Source organism: Pelobates fuscus, chromosome 1 (assembly GCF_036172605.1).
Source record: "Pelobates fuscus isolate aPelFus1 chromosome 1, aPelFus1.pri, whole genome shotgun sequence".
Classification (NCBI taxonomy): domain Eukaryota; kingdom Metazoa; phylum Chordata; class Amphibia; order Anura; family Pelobatidae; genus Pelobates; species Pelobates fuscus.
This window is the reverse complement of record NC_086317.1, coordinates 213,439,398-213,465,919: the sequence shown is the minus strand read 5'-3', so window position 1 is coordinate 213,465,919 and position 26,522 is coordinate 213,439,398. Positions and strand designations below refer to the sequence as shown.

The 26,522-nt window shown below is 40.1% G+C and overlaps 1 protein-coding gene across 5 annotated transcripts in view; it reads right to left on the bottom strand.

Moving 5' to 3' along the window:
- The window catches only part of SH3D21 (SH3 domain containing 21), a 122,502-nt gene that overhangs the window by 75,836 nt on the left and 20,144 nt on the right, over positions 1 to 26,522 (bottom strand). For 3 of the 5 annotated variants that reach the window (XM_063454532.1, XM_063454542.1, XM_063454551.1), the window contains exons 2-3: positions 16,408 to 16,568; positions 6,035 to 6,101 (exon numbers count right to left, since the gene is read on the bottom strand). In XM_063454532.1, the coding sequence (XP_063310602.1) occupies positions 6,035 to 6,101; positions 16,408 to 16,563 (223 nt within the window). In that variant the 5' untranslated portion in view covers positions 16,564 to 16,568. Of the gene's footprint in view, positions 1 to 6,034; positions 6,102 to 16,407; positions 16,569 to 23,305; positions 23,398 to 26,522 lie in introns of those variants that run through there. The other 2 variants (XM_063454570.1, XM_063454561.1) reach the window with 2 other exon arrangements.

Below are 26,522 nucleotides of genomic sequence, written 5' to 3'. Positions count from 1 at the left end.
TGTGTCGTCCGGTGGGGTGCTGTATATAGCTAACTGGTATTGCCCCCATGTGCAGAGTAACTCAAAACAGTCCTATATATACTATACATAATATAAACAGTAGATTATGTTGTACTTTTGCGAACATAAATATATACATAAGAAGTGCTTCAGGGTGAGACAAATTTTACAAAACAGACCTAACGTTTTTGGAGTAGCCTCCGCGTGTGGGAACCTATGATTCCCCTTAGGTGCTCTGTGATCGTGTCAGATCGGTTCGATCCGGTTAGGAGGCCTTGCAAATTCTGTGGGCCTCTATCGTATGTACTTTCCCCCCCCCATCCCCCCCCTCCCTCCCCCCCCCCAAACCCGTTTACTGCTAGAGGGAGATAAAGGGAGAAGGGTGGCAGGGGCTGATGGAGAGGAGCTGGCCATTGGCTCCGGTTTGTGGTCTTGGCGTACCTCGATTCTTAGTGTACCGGGTTGGGTTGCGTATGGGTCGGTCTGCTAGAGTTGGTCTTAAGGGGACCAGGGGGGCCCTCAGCCCTCTGCTTTAAGTGCTGGGAGTGGGGAGGAGAGACCGTCCGGTGGCACCGGTGTGTGGTCTTAATGTGATTCGTTACTCGAGGTGCTGGGTTGGGTTGCGCAGGGGTCGGGGTGGTGATATTGGGCTTAAGGAGACCGGGGGAAGTCTTTTTCTTAGCCTCGCGGCCTGTTATGACCCGGGGCGAGTGGTTAGTGCGGTTGGGAGGCCTCCTCTCTTCCCGGTCAGGGTTTGGGGTTTGTGGGATTTATACATTGCCCCCTGCGCTCGTGAGTTTTACTGTACATTTGGGTCTAGCAGGTTTGGGCCTTGTGGGGAGCGGGTATAGAGCCCTAAGGTGCCAAGGTCTGGCGGTTGACTACAACATTTGTGATAAACCATAATAACAATCAAAAACATTAACTGGGGTGTAACTTGTCGTAGAATATACTACCAGAGGAACAGTGTCCTTGGACCGTGTTCGCGGAGTGGGTCTGTCTGCCTTGATTGGGTCTGCCAGGGTAGTACTGGCGGCTGCTTGTGGAGCCGTTCAAGTGTCCGTTTGGGTAGAGTCCTGTGAGGCCGGTGTCGGATTGCGCCTTGCTTGCATGCGGTTCGCGGTAATGCGGGGTCTGTCTTTACGGCTGTTATCTCCAGGGGTAGGGCGGATGGGGTCCGTCGGGGGATATCGCAGGGGGATTCCCAGATGTGCTGCGAAGTCTTGCATGTCCGTAACCTGATGGAGGGTGAAGGTTTGTTCTCCTTTCTTTACGGTCAGTCGAAAGGGGTGCCCCCACATGTAGCGCCATCCAGTTTCTAGTAGTGCGGTGGTGAGGGGTTTCAGTTCTCGGCGTTTCCGCAATGTGGAGGGTGCCAAGTCTTGATAAAAGTGTAGCTGTTGACCTTGGTACAGTGGTGGGTGACTTCTGGCCGCATTCATGAGTTTTTCTTTTATCGGGAAGTGTAGGAGCTTCACGATTATATCTCTGGGGATGTTTGTGTTGAACATCGGTGGCCTTAGCGCCCGGTGTGCCCGCTCAATGTATATGTCCTGCTCTGGGGTATCCGGTAATAGGGAGTGGAATACTGCAGTAACGGTCGGCAGTATTGCGTCTGGTAAGACTGTTTCTGGTAGGCCCCGTATGCGGATATTTTGCCTGCGGGATCTGTTGTTTAAGTCTTCCAGGCCATCTTCCAGAAAGTGTACCCTGTCCATCAGGTTTTCAATTGTTTTGCCTTGGGAGGCTGTTTGCGTCTGGGTCTCTTTTATGAGGCGTTCCGTGGCGCCCGTGCGGGAGGCCAGAGCCTCCATGTCTTCTTTGAGGCCTGATATTTGCTTTTCAAGCGCCGCGGTAGTGTAGGCCTTGATGTCGGCCGATGTTTCTCGGAGCATTTTCCGGAGATCATCTTTGGTAAGTGGAGATGTATCTGAGGTTTCTCGGCCGCTCTCGTCGGAGTCTGAGCCCGTGTCAGCCTGACTCTGGGCCCAAGATGGCGGTTTGTCTTCTTTGGCGCGGAACATTGTGGCCACTGACGGCGTGGATTCTTTTCTTTTTTTAGTTCCCCCCATCTGGTTGTGTAGTGGTGGGGTTGCTGTGGGTCTTCAGTCGGTTTTGGGGGTGAGATGCACCTTTGTGGAGGCTGATGGATGCTGATTGTATGCCCGGGGTAGGAGAGCTAGGGGAGCACACGTCTTACTCCATTGAAGGTTAGGCTCCGCCCCTAAGCTTATAATTTTTTAACACACTTGCTACAGGCACCTTCTGTCCTTGCTTTGGGGGACAATTGGATTTATGTTTTATCACCCTTTTGCGTCCCCCCTCCTAGTTTAAATACATCCTAGCAAAACCTCTAAACTGCTCACTGAGAACATTTGTTCCCGTTTGAGAAAGATGCAAACCATCTTTTTTGTACAGTTTAATTCCATTTCAAACAGAGCTACCATGAGAAATAAAGCCAAATGCTTTCTCCCGACACCATTCACCAAGCCACAAGTTAAAGTCCCTAATACGCATCCGCCTGTCGTTCTGAGTGTTATGCACAGGCAGAACTTCTGAGAATGACAGTGTGGAAGCAACCTGCCGTATATCATTGGCAAAAACACTAAAAACGTCCTTAACCTCTGAAACCTCATTGCAAGCCAAGTAATTTGTCCCTAGATGGACAAGTACATCCAATTCGCCTTCCTGCTTTGCTCGCTTAACAATATTACAGATACGTCTCCTGTCTCTGTGAGCAGTAGCTCCGGGAAGATACCTCACAAGACCACCATTGTCCATCTCCACAGCTCTTATGATGGAATCCCCCAACAACAACTGCTTTCTATTAGGCCTCACCATAGTCTCCAAGCCTCTCTCCACAACACCACTAGCCTCAGTCAGGGATGTATTTACCACAAGGCAAATAAGGCATTTGCCTAGGGCGGCACTTTCAGGGGGGGGCCCCCAAAAAAACGCCACCCTAAGCTCCCAGACAAATGCCTTGTTTGCCTCATGTTCTGGGGTTGTCCACCTTACTGTGAGTAAGTGAGTGTAGCTGTCAGTGTGTGTCTGTGAGTGAGTGAAAGTGTGTGTCTTTCAGTGAGAATGGGTGTGCCTGTGAGTGTGTGTCAGTGTGTGTATGTCATTTTATGTGTATCTGAGAGTGCGTGCCCTTCACTGAATGTGTTGGTTAAACAGTGTGTGCCAATGACTGTATGTATGTGCCAATGACTGTGTATTTGTCAGTGAGTGTATATCAGTGCATGTATCAATGAGGGCCTGTATCTGTCAGTCAAAAAAGTGGCCTTGACATGAATTGGGGGGGCAAATTTAGATTTTGGGGGGTGCCTGAATTTAGTCGAGCCTAGGGCAGCACAAATCCAAAATACACCACTGGCCTCAGTGCCTCTCTCCACAACACCACTACACTCTGAAAGTGCAGAAAATGAATTATGTAGAGCAACAGACTGTGCAATATGCCTTTTATCCACAACTCTAAGTCTACCAGATCCTACAGTGATCCATCTGCCACTCCTAGTACGTCTCTGTGGCCGTGGCTTTGCAGCAGTTCCAGCCTGAGTTTGTTTACCAAATAATTTACAAATCTCAGACTTCAAAAATACAATCTCCTGCCGCAAGATAGAGAACTGTCTACAGATTAGACAACAACCAAACCTCCAAAAAGTGGAACGGGAAACAAATGCATAGCAACTATTACACTGAACTAAGTCTGCCATTCCAATGAGGTGAATAATTTAAATCGAATTAATCTTAACTTTGTATTTATCCTCCTGAATACCTCATATTACCTCCAGGTTATCTCCAGAATATCTACAACCACACACTTAGAAGCAACACTCTCCAGAATATATCCAACCACACACTTAGAAGCAACACTCTCCGGAATATCTGCAACCACACACTTAGAAGCAACACTCTCCATAATATATCCAACCACACACTTAGAAGCAACACTCTCCAGAATATATCCAACCACACACTTAGATGAAGCAACCAAGCTATATTAGCCAAGCTAATGACAACAACTCTTATAGAACTCCTAAAATCACCACTTACTAGGAATGTTTAACACCTGGGTAGGTCTCTGCGTATTTGCAAACAATAGCTAATTAAACAGCAATCAATAGCAAGTAGCCAACTAATCAAATCAAATAATTGGAACTTAAAAGGGACATGCCAGAAGACAGAACAACTTGAGCTCATTGCATAGGATATAGTGCAAGGAGACCCATTGTTTCTGGCCATCAACAAAACACAGGTCATTTTAATTTTTAAAAATTTGTATTCTATAGAGTTCCAGTAATAAAAATATTGATATAGAAAAAGTACCATATTTCAATGTTGAGCAACAGTTTGTAAGATTGACATGAATTTTAGAGCTCAGACGCTCCTGATAAGTGGGGTATACTTTGTTCCTCCATTGGAGAACAATTAAGCTCTTGACCACTAGGACAATATTGGTTGTCAAGGCCTGTTGTGGGAAAGGTGACACACTAGGAAAAGAAAGGCATAGTGCTGGTGACCAGATTAGGCCGTCTGCAAATAATAACCAAGTCATGGACTTGGGCCCAGAAGGGGAGAATATTCTCACATTCCCATCATACATGAAATGGAGTGCCCATTGCATGCAGATACCACCAACAACAAGGATTGCCTGATATATCTTATGTAGCCTTTCTGGTGTAAGATACTATCTATAAAGACATTTGTGATGAGCTTCTAAATTTCAGACACTTGTATATAGTTCTTCTGTTTAGTTTATTTTAGTTTTTTTTACAGTTTTTATTTCTTCTCTTCCCTTTCTGATAATTTTCCACACTGCTTCACCATTGTCCTTGCAGAATAATGCAATGTGTGAGACAGACTGGAGTCCTGCTTGAATGTCCTACTGAAAGGTAGGGTTCTTTCAGTTGTTCAGCAATGCGACAAGAATCAATGTTTTCATTCACAACGCACGGGTAATTTGAACTTCAGGGAAGACCCCCCCGAAAAACTGATTGATAGGCACATGATTTTCAAGTTTTCACTTCCCCAAAAAGCCTCTGAGAAAGAAATGGAGGTACAGCTACAGATATGCACAGTTTTACTAATGACAGATCACTGTGTACAGTCACTGCTTGTACAGCCAGTTTGATATAAAGGATAGAACTGATGTAAGGGGCTGAACTTTAGTTGTGTTAGACAGGCATGTATGAGATACTTTAGACCCCAGTGAACAGAATGAGAGGCTTCTGATTGGATGAGTCACTTCCTTGTCTGGGCAGAGATTCCTACTGCAACTGCATCCCAGACATTGCACAAAACTCAACAATGTGCATCTTTCAAAGGTGAATTCACTGTGAATTTGCTTGAAAAATTGGGCTCACCTACTGTCTTGAGAAACAGAAAAAAACAACATTCCACTTAAACTGTGTACCCAGCCTATGATTACCTATTACAGCACCTACTACAATTCAGCACATGCACTAGGTTCACTTCATCGGATTTAAATGATCCCTTATTTCAGATGTTTCCCATTATTGGTTCATGGAAGCTGCCTCAATGATATATAATAGCATATTACCACGTATAAAGCGTTTTTGTATTACAATATCGACCTTAGTGTGGATTATTTAAAATTATAGTATAGTAAAATGATGTGTGTTTGGAACTTATTGTTTGCAATTACAGTTATAGTTCTGCACCAAACATTTCTCTGCTTTCTACAACAGCACTATTTAAAATTTCACACAAATATCATGTCTACACTTATGGAGATAGGAATTATGGTTAAAAAGTATAAATTACAGGAACCCTAAAGGCGCCCAGACCATTTCATCTCAATAAAGTGGTAAAGGGGAAGTTCCCATCAAGCATGTGATGTAAAACATTACTATTCTGTAGACTTTCCATACAGGCTCAAGAGGCTCTTCTTCTGCTATTACTGAGTAAAACTTGGAATGCAATATTGTAAGTGACCATCAAATGATGTAGCTGGCACAATGGCAAATCTATTGTGGTTTCATTTCTGCAATAAGAAAAGTATTCTTACCATTGACTTTCCTGATGGATCTAGGATATCTTTGGCCATTGTCATTCAGGAAAACTGAAGGAATTTCCTATAAAAGAAAAAAAAACAAAAAAAACAAACTTATATTGTGTACCAATTGATAGTGTATAATAATGGTATAATTGCATTGTATACAAATATATGGGGCAACATTTGTGCTCCTGCATTATGAAGAAACTTGTATTTCAGATGAGCACATGCACATCCTGTCCGTTCTAAGTTTTCTTTTCACAAAATCTGAAAGGGAACCTGTCATGCCCCAAACAACTTTGTTAGCAAATGTATAGATAAGGAGCTATCCCAGCTGTCAGCACACTGAGGCATTGACTGACAAGGGAATGCAGAAAAGACCTACCACAGGAGGTCCCACTGCTCTCCACCGATAGCAACCACAGCGCATGGCTGCTATGGAAACTTACAAGCTGGCACTTCTAACACTGGCAACCGAGTACAGGAAAAGAGTTACACGATGTCGCTCCGTTCTGACTCTGGCAGACCGGCAACAAAGTCAGTGTGGCGACGTTACTGACAAGATTTGCCCTGCTTTGTGATGTGTCCTAAGCAGAGCAAATCAGAGAAGACTGTAGGCAGAGCAGAGGACTGCCAGGAGGTGGGTGTTACACGAAGCGGTGCTGTAGAGGGAGAAATGTGAGTAAATATTTATTTTACAAGGAATATACCATGTATCTTTGTGATATGTGGTGTATTCAATGTATATGGGAGCAATTTCAGGTAAGTTTATTTTTCCATAACAGGATCACTTTAAAGAATGATGCAAACCATGTTATAAACTGAGCTCCTTGTCTTTCCTCCTCCTAATACTGATCCTCCTCTTTCGCTCTCCCTTCAAGTTTGTGGTACCAACATCAGTCCATCATTGCAAGTGCGCTGTCTTGGCGTCATACTTGACTCTGGTCTCACCTTTGAGCCTCACATCCAGCATGCTGCCAAATCCTGTAGATTCCATCTTAAAAACATAGCCCGCATCCGCCCCTTTCTTGCACCAGATACTACCAAGGAGCTTGTCCATGCTCTAGTAATTTCCCGCATGGATTATTGTAACCCTCTCCTGATTGGTCTTCCCAATAGCCGTACTGCACCCCTACAGTCTGTAATGAACGCTGCTAGATTGATTTTCCTCTCTAGTCATTTCTCTCACACCTCACCCCTCTGCCAGTCCTTAAAGGGCAGCCCACCTTATTTGATTGCAAATTCCTGTCCTAATGTGTTTTACACCCTACCTCCTATAGAATGTAAGCTCGGTCATCTTCAACCTATTGTTCCTGTAAGTTTATTTGTAATTGTCCTATTTATAGTTAAATCCCCTCTCATAATATTGTACAGCGCTACGGAATCTGTTGGCACTATATAAATGGCAATAATAATAATAATAATAATAAAATTACCAATTTCTTCCAGGATCCACACCTCCCAAGCAATCCTCTTTTAGGCAGATCTCTCTATTTTGGGATAACAACCCTGCTATGGCTCTTCACTACCATCTTGTCTTTCTTTTTAATGTAAATGAATGAAAACGCTCCAAAGCATAGGTAACACAGTATTGTGACATTAGTAATTCCCTACATGCATGGCGCATAAACTGCAGGGGGTTAGTTACTATATTGTGGAGAACTGAGGGAGTTTCAAATATTGGGTTAAAGTAGTTGAATTGGAACTATTCTCCAACAAGCCAGGCTAGCTCCTACTTGCATTTCAATTGTCAACTTTCCACAATGACCATTTTAGAAACATTAGAAGTGTCTGTGGAGCTTTACACACATAGACCACACATTACAGACAGTGTCAGAGATCCACAGCAAAAACACAGACAGATGATATCTGCAATGTATGTGAGTGGTTAAGTGGTTAACCTCGTGGAAATAGAAAAAACTCACAATAACATGCAAGTAAGGACACCATTTTTTAAAAAAAAATTTTTAAAGCACGTATTAATGGAAAAAAAAAAAAAAGACAGCTAGCAAGAAATTAAAAATCTGGATAATGCCCTCCCTGTAACCACATGTCTAAATACATCTCTAAAAACAAAATATTCTTCATTGGGCCATTTTGCTTTTGTGTTCAGGCCAGCAACTGCCCTCGAGCAAGATTACATCACGCTCGCTTAGATTTATAGATGAGCAGATATAGCAAAAAAAATGGCCAGTTCCACTGCCTGGGGGCATCACGCACTACGAGTTCTGTGCATATGTGCCTCACCTGATATGTTTCGAAATTTTACTTAAAAGCATTGACTTCAGTACAAGATAAGAGAGGATGCCAAATAGGGCCCATGGAGTTTCTATGCAGTTTAAATGTCCTAATCAATTCTCATTATTTCCCAGTTTAGAGAATAAATCCTCAGGCAGGTGTTCATTTAGGTTCTATATTTATGAAAAAGTCAAGCATGACAAGTTACTTTAATTCGCTTTATATCAAAAGATTTTTTTTTAATTTTGAATACAATTATTTTTTTCTGGAAATCTATGTTTTTCATCTGCACAAGTAATTAGCATTATTTCAAAAATTTCACAATATACTTCAAAACGTCAACATGATTTACTATTTTCATTTTTTTTTTTTTTTTTAGTAGTATCAATATTAAAACTATGATCATTATGGCAAGTTTGCACTGAGCCTTATCTTTGAATCATTCAGGTGTTCAAACTAAGTAACTTCTAGTTTATAAACATTGGTGTACAGTGTCTTGGCTAGTAGAATGAAACACAAGCAGTTTAACTGGAGATTGAGCAATTAGGGTTACAAAAGCATCATATATTTTGTCACAGTGTTTCAGCGTTCAAATGCAATTAGAAGTTTTTATAAGTATTCACACATTTACTGTGTTCACAGAGCACGATTTCATCCGATAAATCGTTTTAAAACACAGACAGCTGCAGGTATCTGTAAACTAGTCAAGCCTTCATTAATTGTATTAGTGTACAGATGTTGGATAAGCCCTTTTATTTGGGTTCCTAGATTAACGCACAAGTTATGTAATGAGTCATTATTGCTTAAAAAGGTTTTGAAATTCAACGAAGCTCAACTGAGCTAAATGCCAGATAGATATATAGACACAGGATCTACGGGACCAATGCAATAATCTTTTACTCTGTTATGGACTGTACTCAATAAATATGTTTTGACAGTCAATCTGACTTAGTATAACAACAACATGAAAGTACACCTTCTGCCATATACCACACAATGATTCCAGGGGAGCGATCACCCAGCGGCCCGGCAGTCAGGGGAGGTATTGTTGTGTGTGTGAGAGGGTGCTAATCCTGTGATCTCCCCTGCCGGCCTTGGCCCATGGCAATCGCGGCCCACCAGGCATTTGCCCGGTATGCCCAATGGCCAGCCCAGGCCTTCGTTTACCCTCACCTAATATTAAAGACTGGCACTGTAACTGCTTCATCACATTGAAGTAATTAGAGCATCTGGATCCCGCTGGTGCGGTCTTTCCATTTGGTGATAAACAGTTTTTAATGTTTTAAGGCTAAACAAGAATCTCCAGCAGAGTCTCATTTGGGCTAATGAAGTATTAGCCCGAGCAGCAATAGAGGACTGTGATTAGCTGATAGTGTTATTTTGATACAATATTTAAGCCTTCCAATAGACAACCTATCCAGTGGCATGGGAGCACTCAGACAACAGCAGATATTTGAAAACTACTCCGACTTAACCAAGAAGGATTGTAACATAATTTTTATTGCAGACTGAAGCTAAAAAGCATGTATAAAATACACAACACTTCAAAAAGGGATCTCCGCTGTGCAGGGATAGGCTGCCCTACCCATCTAACATGCTTCATAGAGAGAGATCACAGACAGCTGGGAGGATTCAGATATAAAAGTCCAAATTGGATAAATGGCCAGTAATGCAAATACATCATGTTTTAAACTATTTATTTTTATAAATAATGTAAGGACTGCAAACAAATGTCATACAAAACATTCACAAGGTGCCATAGATCACAGTGTATCCTAAATACACCACTCAACCATAGTTAAAGGAACGCAAACCTATTCCTGACCCTATAGTGTTAAAACCACCCTCAAAAAGAGGCTGCCAGAATAATCAGGGGGTACCCACTAGAATGAAGAATAAAATAAAGTAGAAAAAGGGTAAAGACAGCCTAGAAAAGTAAATATTAAAACATAAGCTTTATTACATTTTGTATGAGTATAAAAATCAGGGAATCGAATGGATGTAAACCTATCCTGTCATAAACATATGTTGTTTGGTGTAATGATTATGGCTGTAGCAGAGAAATTAAGACTTGCAGTTTCTATATAAAACAAATAGTAAGTATCGAAATAAGGACACAATGTAAAGCTAGTATCAGAATCAGACATAGAAATAGCAGGCATAATTGAGAATTCTAAAAAAAAAAAAAAAAAGCCAGCTATGCTTTCACAGGCTACTCTTGCCTTAAATTTGAAATTCCCATAATAAAATTTTCTTTTAGTGATTACCATGACAGTGTTGGTGTTAAATTCATGCCAATGTTTGGTCTGGAGGATAACCATGAGTACACTTGATATAGAAGTTCTGCTATATTCCAAAAGGATTTTAATTCTTGATGAATTGTGACTCCGAACTGTGCACAGGACCTCAGTGTTTATCATTGGTTATGAACATGCTCAGATCTCATTAAAATATTCAATAAATGTTGTGTAGGGTATCTCCATACACAGAATGATGTATCTTTATTCTCATTAGAGAAAGAAGGCCTTGTGTTTGCGCTCATCAGGCTAATATTAACCCTTACTTTGGAAAAATAACTGTTATATATACACTGTTGAACAAAAATAACCTAAAGTTGTGTCTCCCTCTACGTTTAGCTTGTGCACTGATGGGTATATAAAGGTACACGATACAGTCACTAGAACAACTACAGCTTAATGTAGTTGTATCGGTGAGAATATTCAGTCCCTTTAGACTTTTCGCACTGTTATTTATTTATTTATTTTTTTCAGAGAAAAGTCAGTGATTACTTTACACCCTAGGGACACTTCCAGTGGCCACTCCTCAGATGGCTTACTAGAGGAGGTGCCTAGGTCAGTGCTGCACACAGTTCACTATGAGGAAATGCCGATTGGCCAGGGTGGCATTTGACTCCGCCCCCTGTCAATCTCAGCCAATCCAATGCTTTCCTATGGGAAAGCATTGTCATTGGCTCAGACCATCACTTCTGATGAGGTCAGCCAAGGAGTCAGACCAGGGGCAAAGACTGGAAAAAGGTAAGATTTTTTCTATATTTAGGGGGGTAAGGGAGGGCCATGGGAACTAGACAGTGATTGTAACACTATAGGGACAGGAATGCATGTTTGTTTTCCTGACCCTACATTGTTCATTAAAGAAGTGTAATATAATGCCTTGCCTGTTGCTGGAGCTGTTGGAGAAGGGCTAAAGTATAACACTGAGCTAGAGGGTTCAAAAGTCTCCCAACAAAATGTTGTGACAACCAGGCCATGTATAGAATATATAGACATATGCTCCTAATTTAACACACACACACACACACATAAACTTTATCCCACAGTGCTTTGATTTATTAGGAAAAGGGGAGTTTTATTTTACCTTAAACAAAAATAATAAATTATGTAAAATTACTGTATTTTTCCATGTATAAGACGACCCCTATTTTTTGAGCCCAAAATTAAAAAATAAATATTTTAATTATCAACTAGAACAACTTTGATATTTTAGAGGAGACTTCTGAGGAGAACATACTTCGGATTCTCATGCCTCCCCTGTGATAAGGTACTAAGGTGAAATTAATAGCTCCATTGTGCATGCTGGGGCATCACAGCAGTATTCCCTCTGCTTACTGATCTCCATTTCCTTCCCCATAAATATAAATCAGAAAGCAAGACCTGCCTGAGGTGGAGCATACCTTAATATGGCTGCTTCTTTTATGGCATATCTCTGGAGCTTTGCTGGTGGTAAGTGCTGACTTCTGCTGCAGCTCCCACGCATGTAGGGACCTCTTCCTTATTGCCACAGCATTCAGAAGTGGATCAGCAGGAGGGAAGCCAGGTATGTGTGAGGGCCGTGGCACACAGAAATGCAGCAGGCGCCATCTTGGCTTAGGCCCCACGCACAAGTGATTTTTTTTTAACCCTGCAGTGACATTCCATGTATAAGGCGACCTCCAATTTTAGAGTAAAAAAAATGTATACACGGAAAATAGAACACATATTCCAATTGATCAAAAGCATTAAGCAAAGCCTATTTGAGTTTGAATATTCCTCTCACTGAAAGTGGATCCAAAATTTTAAAAAGCCCCAATACATGAACAAGAAAAAAAAACAAAAAAAAACAACCAAACACAAACAGTTGTAGGTATAATATTGCTTTCCTAACACAATTGTGTTCTGCTCGCTCTTTAGGAGGTCTCTCTACCCCCTACTCTGTAAGGAGAAAAAAAAATTGTTTTACTTATATTTTCTCCCACCCCGCAGATAGAGCATCATCATGGCCAATCAGCATTTCCTAATAGAGATGCATTGAATTAATGCATTTTTATGGGGAAAGGTTAGCGTCTCCATGTAGAGCGTGGAGACGCTGAACATCAGTGCTGCACACTGTGCAGAACTTCCCCAGGAAGTACCTCTTGTGGCCGTAGGAGGTGTGTCTCGGCCATAATGTTTTTCTCTGAAAAGACAGTGTTTACATTAACAATTAAAATAAGCTGTAGTTGTTTAGCTGACTATAGTGTCCCTTTAAATGTATTAATTTTGAATTCCTCTTGAATTCTCACTTTAGTGAATAACCCTGATTTTTTTCCTCTGCTTTCTTGGAGTTTTGTCCACCACATTATGAGACTTGTGCAATCAGGAGGCTCTCAAAATGCTCAATGGAGCCAGAAAATATCCCATTAACACGGGCCCATATGATGGGATGGAATGGATGCCTAACCTGAAGGCTTTGCTGATAGCATCATTCATAAATCACTCATGCTAGGACTGTGGCAGAGGCTACTTCACAGTAAGTTATAAAGGAGCTGAGGTTAGTAATATGGTTAGCTTTTGCATAAAATATTATACAACTAATAAGAAAATATTTCCTTCTATGATCTCAGGGGAAGGGTATATACCTGCAGTAATTTCTGTATTAGTAAGCAGCTGTATTACCAAGAGCAGGTTGTTACTTAGAGCGCACTTTAAATATAATTATATATATATATATATATATATACACACACACACACACATATACACACACACACACACACACACTGCTCAAAAAAATAAAGGGAACACTTAAACAACACAATGTAACTCCAAGTCAATCACACTTCTGTGAAATCAAACTGTCCACTTAGGAAGCAACACTGAGTGACAATCAATTTCACATGCTGTTGTTCAAATGGGATAGACAACAGGTGGAAATTATAGGCAATTAGCAAGACACCCCCAATAAAGGAGTGGTTCTGCAGGTGGTGACCACAGACCACTTCTCAGTTCCTATGCTTCCTGGCTGATGTTTTGTTCACTTTTGAATGCTGGCGGTGCTTTCACTCTAGTGGTAGCATGAGGTGGAGTCTACAACCCACACAAGTGGCTCAGGTAGTGCAGCTCATCCAGGATGGCACATCAATGCGAGCTGTGGCAAGAAGGTTTGCTGTGTCTGTTAGCGTAGTGTCCAGAGCATGGAGGCGTTACCAGGAGACAGGCCAGTACATTAGGAGACGTGGAGGAGGCCGCAGGAGGGCAACAACCCAGCAGCAGGACCTACCTCTGTCTTTGTGCAAGGAGGAACAGGAGGAGCACTGCCAGAGCCCTGCAAAATGACCTCCAGCAGGCCACAAAGGTGCATGTGTCTGCTCAAACGGTCAGAAACAGACTCCTGACGTCCACAGGTGGAGGTTATGCTTACAGCCAAACACCATGCAGGATGTTTGGCATTTGCCAGAGAACACCAAGATTAGCAAATTCGCCACTGGCGCCTTGTGCTCTTCACAGATGAAAGCAGGTTCACAGTGAGCACATGTGACAGACGTGACAGAGTCTGGAGATGCCGTGGAGAACGTTCTGCTGCCTGCAACATCCTCCAGCATGACCAGTTTGGCAGTGGGTCAGTAATGATGTGGGGTGGCATTTCTTTGGTGCTAGACCTCATGTGGCTGGAGTGTGTCAGCAGTTCCTGCAAGACAAAGACATTGATACTATGGACTGGCCCACCCGTTCCCCAGACCTGAACCCAATTGAGCACATCTGGGACATCATGTCTCGCTCCATCCACCAATGTCACGTTGCACCACAGACTGTCCAGGAGTTGGCAGATGCTTTAGTCCAGGTCTGGGAGGAGATCCCTCAGGAGACCATCCGCCACCTCATCAGGAGCATGCACAGGCGTTGTAGGGAGGTCATACAGGCACGTGGAGGCCCACACACTACTGAGCCTCATTTTGACTTGTTTTAAGGACATTACATTAAAGTTGGATCAGCCTGTAGTGTGTTTTTCCACTTTAATTTTGAGTGTGACTCCAAATCCAGACCTCCATGGGTTGGAAAATTTGATTTCCATGTTTTCAATTTTTGTGTGATTTTGTTGTCAGCACATTCAACTATGTAAAGAACAAAGTATTTCAGAAGAATATTTAATTCATTCAGATCTAGGATGTGTTATTTTTGTGTTCCCTTTATTTTTTTTGAGCAGTGTAAATGACATCAGACTCCTCATCATAGGTGTTTTCTAGCAATTATTAACACAGCTGGGTGGTAAAAAAAAATATGCAACAAAAGTGAGAACAAAAACCCAATCCTTCACATATGTATGTGTATTTGTTTTGGACACCTGAGGTGTGGGTTGTATAACTAGAAGTGTCATGTCTAAGTTTATCAAAGTGAAAAGCAAGTCTGCAATGTTTTTTTAAATGATGTGTCAAATGAAGTTTTAATGCATAAGGGTGAAAAAAAGAAATTAAAAATGCTAATACGTACAGAATTTAATATCAATGCAAAACATTTTGGTAGAGTGACAAGTGTCTCATAAACTTGAAAAACGTGTACTGCAAGGCTACTACAAAATTATTGCTATTCTACATGCTGTATGTTTTTCCAGTTTTTTGGGGGTTGAATTGAAGATTCCAGGCTATTTGATGAGCCTCCAGGTCAGCTAATTAAGCTGCAGGTAGGGGTGTGGCCTTTAGCTTTTCCCACACCACACCCAGGTCTGCCACATAAGAAAAGCAAAAGAGATATACTGACAAGTGGAGGTTAAAATTGCTCAGGTATGTTTGTGTGTCTCGTGAAAATTAGCTACTATTAGTATGAATCAAGTGTGATTAAATAAATTTAAAAAAAGTAAAAAATAAATGTAAAAAATTAGGCGTATATTTATCTACCCAGTCAATGGAAGTATAGGGCAAACCAATCAAAAATATAATAATAAAATAAAAAAAATAAAATAAAATAAAAAAGGCATTCCCGCTGATGTAAATACCATTCAATTTCTGTGCACATGTGCAAATATGTGTGTAAAGCTCCTTCCAGATTTATAGAGGCACAGTGGGCATCCCAATCAGTATTACTATTTTGAATGGGATGATAGGGTCCTACATAAAGAGAGCTGGAGCTACACTATCGGTATTTAAGCCCGTCCTGCAACCTAAACACCAATGATGACAATTTAAGATATCATTATTATTTCTAAATTCCATAGTGCATCGTGGTGGCTTACACTGTAAAATGCAGGAACCCAAATCTCAAGGCAGCACCATGTCCAAGACTAGTGGAAGTTATACTCCAGACAGAAGCTGCTGTTTGCATCCATCACCATCTATTCATGCTCTCTCGCATTGGTGTTTTGTCAAAAGAAGAACTTGGTAGAGAGCAAATAGCAGCCGCTGCTGGCCTGCGCCGCAAGCAATGTGGCTCCCATCAATCTCTGGCTGGACCATATATCAGCAGTGCTGGTCCAGAAGGGGTCCTGTTGGGTCCATTGAACTGCATTATAAGAGGGTGGCAAATGCATCCTGTTGTAAGCACTTTAGTCAGCTTCTCGCTATTCTGTGCCATTTGTTTCCTTTTTTTTCTGGTACCAATAAATTACTAAACATCTATCCATTGTGAGGAGTAACTGCACAATCACTGGCTACTTGTCTCTGCAGCATGTTGCAGACATGGATTAACACTGTGCTCTTTCCAACCTTCCTAGGTATAGCAATGATATTAGATAGTTTCAGACAATAAAATTTCCAAAATGAAACCAAACTGATACTGATAAAGGTAAATGGGAACGTAAGTGTAGCGGAGCTCCCTGTACCCCAGCTGGGTACCTCCGACCAGGATCACTTCCTATCTGGAACTTTATGGTTACCATAGTTAGGAATTTTATTATCTTACCTTGGCAAAGATTTGAGGGAAGACTCCTTTCTTTCCATTAAGCTCCCCTTCCAGCCAGCCATCTTCCACAGTTTTCTTTGCATTCCTAATAACATCCCCAGCTTTCATATTTAACTCATCTTCCAGTTGGCCTTGGAAGTCCATCAAAACCAACATGTCACCTAAAAGACAGGAAATTACTACATTTACAAAATGAGCAATACAAATCACCGCCGGTTTACAGCTGCTATTGGTTACGTATATACCCAAAACAATATGACTAGCTTTAATCAGTCACTTATATCTCCATGATTTTCTTAATCAATTCAAAGTGAGAACCAAGGTATTATGAGGGAAATGATGTAGAGGAAGACGGCATCAAGTTCCATACAGGTCAATTTGGGTTTGTGATATAGTGTCACAATGCTATGAGAGAAGAAATAGTGTTCACTGACTGGAGGTTTATAGGAAAACCCCATATGGGACAGCAATTGGGATTGTATTTAAACTGGAATAGGGGACAGAGCAACACAAACAACAACATAACGACCAATGAGTCTCAGATAGGTGCAAAATAAAAATAAAAAAAGTAATCTGTACTGTTTGTAATGTAGCTGATCCAAACAATATGGAATGGCATATGTTATACATTGTTATATTATGTGATGCAGTATCCAATCTATTTCAGTTGCATGGAATCCTGGTACACTAGTAAGTGTTCTAGTCATAGAACAAGGCCGCTCAATCAACAAAATCACGTTTCTCCCAGAAACACTCTATAGGTCAAATCATGGCCATGGATCAGGGGAGAGCTGGAGTCGCAAGGTGTGCCATACTGGGATCATCACATATACATTCAGCCTCTATCCGTAGGGCCTGCACCATGTGAGGAACATTCACAAAGATCTGAGCGTGTCACTGACTCAATTGCTACCAATGACAACTGTTGTGTTTTATGAAAGTCATGATTACAGTCTCATTTCACTGGTAAACACAGCAAAGGGACATCACACAAACTAATTTTAATGTGACACAGTGATAAGACACAGTTATAGCAGTCCACAGGAAAATTTTACAGTGGCTTAGTTGAGGCCAGGGGAGCACTGAGAGCACAGGCCACCAGCCCAAGCACAAACTTATACAGTGCTGAGCTAGCAAAGACCCTGGACAAGTACTGTCTGCTGTCCTACTGATGTAGAACAGAGCAAACAGAGTTCCCAACTCAACCTGCTGTTTTATTTCAGAAGAATGGTTTAAATCTGCAGCCTACAATCCCCTTGCCAGCCTTCCCATGTTAGTGGCCGAGTAGGCAATTGACAGCCCTCCTATGCCAGGAATTAATATTATCTCACCAAAGAAAAATGGCAGCTATTCTAAATTTGATCATTATGATTAGCTGTTCCATTAAACAACTGATCATAATGCAGGGTATATTAATATTGTTCTTGGTATAAATGTTACTTTAACCCCTTAAGGACCAAACTTCTGGAATAAAAGGGAATCATGACATGTCACACATGTCATGTGTCCTTAAGGGGTTAAGTATAACATTTCATTAAGGACAAATGAGTCAATGAGAATGAATGAACCACATATTGAATTGGTATGTCATTACTGTGAGAATTGCATAAAACATGCAGTTTATTTGTTCTTTAAACACTGAATGCTTGCATGCCTATCCTAAAAGAAAACATATCTACACTGACCTGATGCTGTTAACCACTACTTATTACAATTACTGCTCAATAAATATTTATTTACTGAACACCATATACCTTATGCTAACCATCCCTTGCTCGCTTTGTCTTATTAAATATTCACGGCTTTACGATGTTATGGTAACTAGACACACGTGAGAATACTTAGACATCCATCTCCTCAATATTTCTCTATGCATGCTATAAATTCTTCTCTGTGTACCGTATGTGTATTAACCGAGAGACACAACCATTCTGGACTCTTTAAAGGTCTATGCATGGAGGAAGAATTGGATGCAATAACAATCAAGGAAATGAAAGATTAAGGAAATTAAGGGATGGATTTAGGAAAGAAGAAAAGGGAAAACAGATCTGGAGACAGGGGATACCCACAAAGAGATGAGTGTGTGCAGAGGGACACAAAGGTTTTTAAAACTCAGGGGAGGGTCTGATCCTCCCTGGAATGTGGTAGGTTGAGTGGCGCTTTAAAACATGGATGAGGACGTTGTTTTTTTATTTTTTTATGGACTTATATCTATTTATTCTGGTTTGCAATATGTGTATATATTGTTTTGTATTTTTAAGGACTTTTTATGTGAAGGGAAATCAGAGAAATTGTATAAGTATATACATTTATTTATTTTGTGCATCATATCTTGATATTTATTTTGCTATTGTGGGTGACGCCAAACACTTATAGTGGCTGCACCTTAATAATTACACATCTGTATATTTAATGCACTTTTATCTATTAATTGCACAGAAAATGTATTTATAAAGCACTTTTTTTCATTCTGTTCTCAGTGTTCTCTTGCACCCGGTGTTTAATTTATTTGGAAATACTCGGGGTCTCTCTAGGTAAAAGTGTACTCCAGATGAAGACTCACTGCACCTATTGGGTGGTATTAGCTACACTTTGCTAAATAGGCCAAACAGAGGCTGAAAAGACAGTCTCTCAAGAGCTGCTGTGCAGAGGGAACTTGCCAGCATTTCAGATCCAGATTAGCTTTTTGGCTGGAAACATGAACACCTGTTCTGAATGTAAACACTGACAGTCCCCATTGATCAGTTTGCACGTTTCCTGGTTGTACTGCTGCTTTCAGCAAACACTTCTATTTACAGAAACTAAGTCAATTCTGCTTTGCCCATTATTTCTACTTTATTGCACACATTCTTAAAAGAAGAACACGCAAAGCACCATAACTTCTACATTGCATTGAAGTGGTTATGGTGCCAGGAGTATCCTGGTGCACCCACGTAAGTAGTCAAACCATTTTAGTATTGTTTTTCTTTTACCCGGTATCTACCAGGCCCTGCTCCCTGCCTCCACAACTACAGTTGGTAGAAAATAATTTCTGTTAGCTCTTTGGTTCACAGCCAATGAGCTAAGGCCTGCACTGGGCTAGGCTCAGAGAGCTGGATGCTCTCTGTATGAAGCAGTGGAAGCGTGGAGTGGTGCTTGGTGGGAAACCAGGTAAGAAGTCTAAATCGAAAAAAAAAAAAAAAGTCAATGCACAACTAAATGTGAAAACACACACAATACTCAACATTAACAATGGCATACGACTCAGATTTATCCGAAGAATCTACACCATACACTTATTTTAGATTTCTGTCTTATATCCAATGACTAAAAGAGCTCTGGTAAAAATAACAAGAAAAAAAAACCTTCATAGTGTAACCAAATGATCTTTAAAAATTCTATTGTGAAAATCCCACTGGGCCCTAGGCAAGTTAAATTAACCAACCCATAGTGAAGAATAAAGGGGGTAAATAAAACCAAGCAAATTCATGATTTCGGGAACCTGTCTAACCTCAGCCTAGGATTGTCTTATGGTTATTATACCACTAAAGTTACCAAGGCCACTTAATATTAATGTAGTGGTATAGGTGCAGTGGTCCTTTTGGTTTTTAAACCTGCAATGTGGATTAGTTTTATGGGGAACAGGGGTCATGGGCCCTAAAGTAGAAATGGATAGGGATACTATAGCAATAGGTATGCAGTTTTGTATTCCTAACTCGGTAGTGCTTCTCTAGTTCTGCTCTATTTTGGAAACACATACATACATACATACATACATACATATATATATATATAGTAATCTGGCTTTGTGTTATGGTTTTGATTGTCTCATTAAGACATTTAATCGTGTACTGACCTTTGTTTTTTAAGTGTATGGGAACACTAAGTGCTGCATCAGTATACATTATGTTTGCACATGTACATTTAATTGTTAAACAGTTTCAGTACTTACATTTGGGGGCACCAGGGCACTCCTGCCACTGTAACAACTAATGTGCGCTGTAATGGTTATGGTGCTTGGAATTTTCCTTTAAGGGGCATTCTAAGTACCATGACCACTAAAAGACTATCCTAGTGTCATCCCTAGCGTCACTGTCAAATCTTTTAAGAACATGTACCTGGTTCTTTCAAGCTCCCACAGTCCTTCTAGTCTGCCTTGCCATTCTAATGCCTAAATTCATACTTCTCAGCCAATGAATATTGTCTAAATTGGGTATAAATTGGTATTCTATCACAGAAGTATAAACATCCACTTTGGAATAGTAAGGTAGACTAGCAGAAATGTATGCTCGACACAGCATGCTGTAATGGTATGGTGCCTATAGTACCGCTTTAAATCCATTAAACGTCATCCTGTCCTTTTGTGTATAGAAAATACAGCCTTGTAAATCAATAAAAAATAATTTACGATTATCCTAGTTCAAACATTGCTGTTATAGCAAGTGTTAGCTGATAAAATCCATTCCATATTTTATTGCACGATACTGTAATATGAAATACCAAATAATAACCTTTAACACGTCATCTATTTTAACATTTAGTTGAGTCAGCAGATTATAAAATCCATTCTGTAATGCATCATATACTAAAGTTCAGGGAGGCTATGTACTTTTAATATTTTTCCGACTTATGTCAGAAAACAACCTGTTTTCTGACATAAGAAGTGAGAATAATATTAAAAATATGTGGCCTGTCTGGGCTTCAGTATTTCTAAGCATTGTATATTCTAAGCATTGTATACCTCGATTCAGAGTTACTTATTATCAAATAGTTGCATTGTTCAAGCTCAGTTGAATAACACAACAAAAAATATATATTGAACATAAAAGAGCAAAAGTAGTCCTACATTAGGGGAGATACACCTAATAAAAATATTTAATAAGCTTACCCATTATTTGTATTTTACTTGAAGCGAAATACATCCAGTAACATGAAAACATAAATGTGTTACAGTACAGAAGCCAGGAATGTGCAATAACACTGCTGAGACAACAAGTGGTTGAATGTTATCATTGTTGGTATAATGATTTCTGAGGTAAACAGATGCAGATTAATATAGATTAAGTTGTTCTGGTGCCTGGAGTGTCCCTTTAACATTAAATAAGTAAAAGGGGATGGTTACTAATGGAATGTGCTTGCTGGTTCCACTTTTAGTATTTTAGGTCAGTTTTAGAACAAAATACTTTGATAAATCTACTGTTTTGTCAAGGTGTGGTTCAAATGCTTAGATGGTACACCCATGGTAATGTTTGTCCAACCCATGGGAAAGCCTTACAGGTATGTACCATTCCCATGTAATTTCAAGGCTTACTAAAAGCATTTTTGGAATATTTAGATTGTTATCTCAATTAAGCAGGGCACCTGTCATATCTTGTTCCCAATAGCCTAAATGTGATTATCCTAGCCTTTTTTTAATCAACAGAATTGTTAATATCACACAGGAACAAACTATAAAACAAAGCAAACTATATTTGAATGGAAATGCATTAAATTGGTGTAAGTGGGGTCCTCTGGATGTATAAACATCCTGGAATTGTAATAACACATGGGACTGCAATAAATGGAGACAATGTGCTGAGGTTAGATAAGCTTAAGCATTTCTTTGAGGCAAAATGAAAGTGTCTGAATTCATTCGGTTTATTATAAACAGACATTGGGGTATTTTTTTAATTTTATAAATCAGAGACAAATGTTTATATTTCTAGTTTATTTGTTTGGAAATTTCAACACAAGGAAGTATCAGCTGAGTTATTAAAAAATATACCCTGCAAATATGCGATTACTCAGTGAATTACTTCTAATAGAATGATTCAAGATCAATTACATTGTTGTTTCAGTTGCAAATTAATGACTGCAAAAAGCTCACCACTGCATCACATTCCAACAAATATACCATACATGGTATTTAAATTGGCTCAATATGAGACATAGTGACCGATCAGGGGTTGATTCACTAAACAGTGACTTATGTGTTAAGCAACTTGCAACATTAAGGCCAAATAGTCCTCACCTTCTAGCCCAGACTAGACTTTCTGTGGCTGTCCATTCACAATGCAGCTCAATGTGAAGTCTTTGCAAGGCAGGTGCTCCGGGCAAGAGCTGCCTTTTGAGTTTAGCTCCACTGAGCTAAACAACCAGAAAGTAACATAACCTACTGTCTGATTCACAGATAAGAAGTGTAACAAGGTTCATTTATAAAAGTGCTAAATTCTATTGAAATCTATTTGTAAAATAAAAAAATAGGTCACCTAAAGTGCATTAGAGGTCTGGAGTGTCCCTTTAAGTATTTTTCAACTCAGACAATTTACTAAAATTATAATTTAGTGAATAAGTCCCTCGTGTTGTAACACATCACTCAATTAAATATCAGTCCTCAAAATCCAGAGTTGTTAATTTAATTCACACACAAGCAGGTGAAAAAAAAAAAATGTACCAAGTAAAAGACTATGCAAAAGTTTTTTCCCCATTTCATCCATACACCATGCCTCTTCCTGACATACTGCGGATATAAATAAATATGTGCATTAGACAAAACCTGACAAAATGTAGTTTGCTATGTATCACAAGGCCATTCAACAAGAGTATATCAACACTGCAGTTATTCTTGACTGCCTCATTTTAGGCTCAAAAGTTTAATGAAGGTTTTTTTGGGTTTTTTTTTTTATCCACTATCCTAGATATATTTTTGGTCTTTCAGTATAGTTGCAGTTGAATTACTGGTATTATTTACTCAAGGTATTTTTTCCACTGACAAATATCTGCCTATATAATAACAATGTATACTATAATGGATTAAAATGGCACAGAATACAGTACATGTTACTTCATACAGTGCCCTGTACACCAATCCGGCTGTCTCGGAATCCTGAAACAGCCTTGCAGGTAATCTGATCCAAGTATGAAATGAAGAAGTACTCACCCATTGTGCCCATGGTGTTAAAGGCGCAGTGTGTGCCGTGCAGAGAATACCTGTCTCGGTTTTCACTTCCAAATAGCTCTTTCAAGACTAGCTCTAGTCCTGACTTCCTGCTTTCACAAGCAAACAAAAACCTTTCTCAAGAAAGCAGTTCCTTAATCCTGTAGCTCGTAAGTAACTGAGAAAATGGAAAACTGGCTGTAACACGAGAAAAAGTACTGCTTGCTATAAAACAGGAAAGGCGAGTTAAGGAATGAATGAGAGGGCAATCAGATTAGAGCGGTTGATAAACTCCATCTAATCCAGAAGAGAATCAAGCACGTTCTGCCAGAGTTAGCAAAACATAGAATGCTGGCAAACCTGGTATTTGTTAGTAATAAGAAAGGAATGCCTAGATAGAAGGTAGCATGCACAGGTCTGCAGACTGGAACCAATAGGAAAAAGGAGGCTTTACCTGCAGCTCCACATGAGGAAGCTCTTAAGTATTCTCGGTAAATCTGATGTTTATGTCAGGGGTTATAAAAAGTATTTCAAAGCTTACAAGTTTTATGTGTTTTACATATGTACACACCCATAGTAAACACTCAGTGGTAGCTATCCAGGCAAGACACATGTCTTAGCTTAACATGTCTGAAATTAAACTTACTAGTGGGAGAGATGGTTCTGGATATAGGGATTTATGGGACTAGAAATAAAAATGTGATGGGCCTAATGAGAGTAGTGGAATTTACATATAATTTGTTACTAGCATAACTGGGAACTACAGAGCTTAAAGGGACACTCCAGTCACCCAGACCACTTCTGCCCATTGGAGAGGTCTGGGTGCCAACTCCCACTACTCTTAACCCTGCAAGTATAATTATTGCTGTGTTTTATAAACTGCAATAATTACCTTGCAGGGTTAACTCCACCTTTACTACTACTAGACAGCCACTAGAGGGCACTTCCTGGTTTATAGCACAGGTAACCTGTGCTAGAGCGTCGCTGGATGTCCTCACACTGTGTGAGGACCTCCAGCGTCGCTTATTTCCCCATAGGGAAGCATTGAAATGCATTTTCAATGCTTTCCTATGAGGAGCGCTAATGCCGCGCATGCGCATTAGTTCTCCCGGGCCGGCGGGCAGGGTCAGTCTCGCCCACTGGCCGACGCAATGAGATGGAGGAGCGGCGCAGAGGAAGAAGCAGCGACAAGGGACATCGTCGCTGCCCCAGGTAAGTTACTGAAGGGGTTTTCACCCCTTCAGCAACTAGGGATTGGGGGGTGGGAGGGAGAGGGAACCTGCAGTGCCAGGAAAACGGATTGTTTTCCTGGCACTGGAGTTTCCCTTTAAGAGCAAGGGCTGCTCATTGGCCCTCCTTGCACCTCTAAGAAAAACACCTGAGTGGGATGTGTGAGGTGACTGGAGTGTGATTGTGCAGGGATTTTCTAAGTTTTATTCTGCTGGATGGCTGAGTGTGATATGTATGTGTGGAGTTGGGCGAGTTATTGCAAAGGGTATTTGGGTGGGTGGGTGTGTGAGTGTGGAGGGGGACACTACTTACGGACACCTCTTTCAGTTGACGCTAACATACTGGCTTCACTGCCAGCACGTTGGCATCAGTTCTTTCCATACTCCCCCCGAATAAGCAGGACAAACGCCTGCTGGACTAGTAACATAGTGACAGGGAGCAAGGGAACCACCTGTCACTCATTCTAAGGCTTTAGACCCTAGGATTAGGTAGTGCTGGCATACAGGTCTTATGTTGAGGTATTCATTAACCCATATTGATGGAATATAATGCTCTTAATATACAATTATTTTATATACACTTTAATAAAATACACATTTATTAACCCCTTAACACCGCAGCCAAATGTACAAGTTGTGAACGAAACAAAACGTAAACAAAACCTGGCATTTGCGCTATATGTCTGTCCAACCTTAATTCACCACTTTCATATTAAATGCACCCCCCCTTATTATATATCATTTTATTCAGGGGAAACAGGGCTTTCATTTAATATCAAATATTTAGCTATGAAACATAATTTAATATGGAAAAAATGGGAGAAATTTTATTTTTTTAGTTCTACATGACATTTTAACTGTCAATGTCATAATACTGTTTGCTTTTACTGCAATAAAATACACATATTTGTATTCAGCAAAGTCTTACGTGTAAAACAGTACCCCCTATGTACAGGTTTTATGGTGTTTTGGGAAGTTACAGGGTCAAATATAGCGTGTTACATTTGAAATTGAAATTCGCCAGATTGGTTACGTTCCTTTGAGACTGTATAGTAGCCCAGGAAATTTACACCCATAATGGCATACCATTTGCAATAGTAGACGACCCAAGGTATAGCAAATAAGGGATGTCCAGTCTTTTTTAGTAGCCATTTGGTCACAAACACTGGCCAAAGTTAGCGTTAGTATTTGTTTGTGTGTGAAAAATGCAAAAAACGCCAATTTTGGCCAGTGTTTGTGACTAAGTGGCTACTAAAAAAGACTGGACATACCCCATTTGCAATACCTTTGGTTGTCTACTATTGCAAATAGTATGCCATCATAGGGGTAATTTTCATTCTTGGGCTACCATAGGGTCATAAAGGCAACGTAAGCAATCTGGCGAATTTTAATGTGAAAAAAATGAAACACAAGCCTAATATTTGACGCTGTAATTTTTGAAAACACCATAAAACCTGTACATGAGGGGTACTGTTGTACTCGGGAGACTTCGCTGAACACAAATATTTGTGTTTCAAAACAGTAAAAAGTATTGCAGCAATAATATCGTCCGTGTAAGTGCTGTTTGTGCGTGAAAAATGCAAAAACCGTCACTTTTACTGGCGATATCATGGTTGTAATACATTTTACTGTTTTGAAACACTAATATTTGTGTTCAGCGAAGTCTCCCGAGTAAAACAGTACCCCCCATGTTCAGGTTTTCTGGTGTCTTGGAAAGTTATAGGGTTAAATATAGTGCTAGCAAATTAAATTCCCTATACTTTCGGCATGGGTGGTCAGGCAGGTCCCGCTAATTGTAATTAATTAGGATACCTAATTATGTAAAATTATTACATAAATATATGTGTAGAATTAATATATGTATATATATACATATGTGTATATATATGTATATATATATATATATTTTTTTAAATATTTTTATTTATATATAGGTATATATATAGTGATATATACGTATATATTTATGTATATAGATATATATATTATTT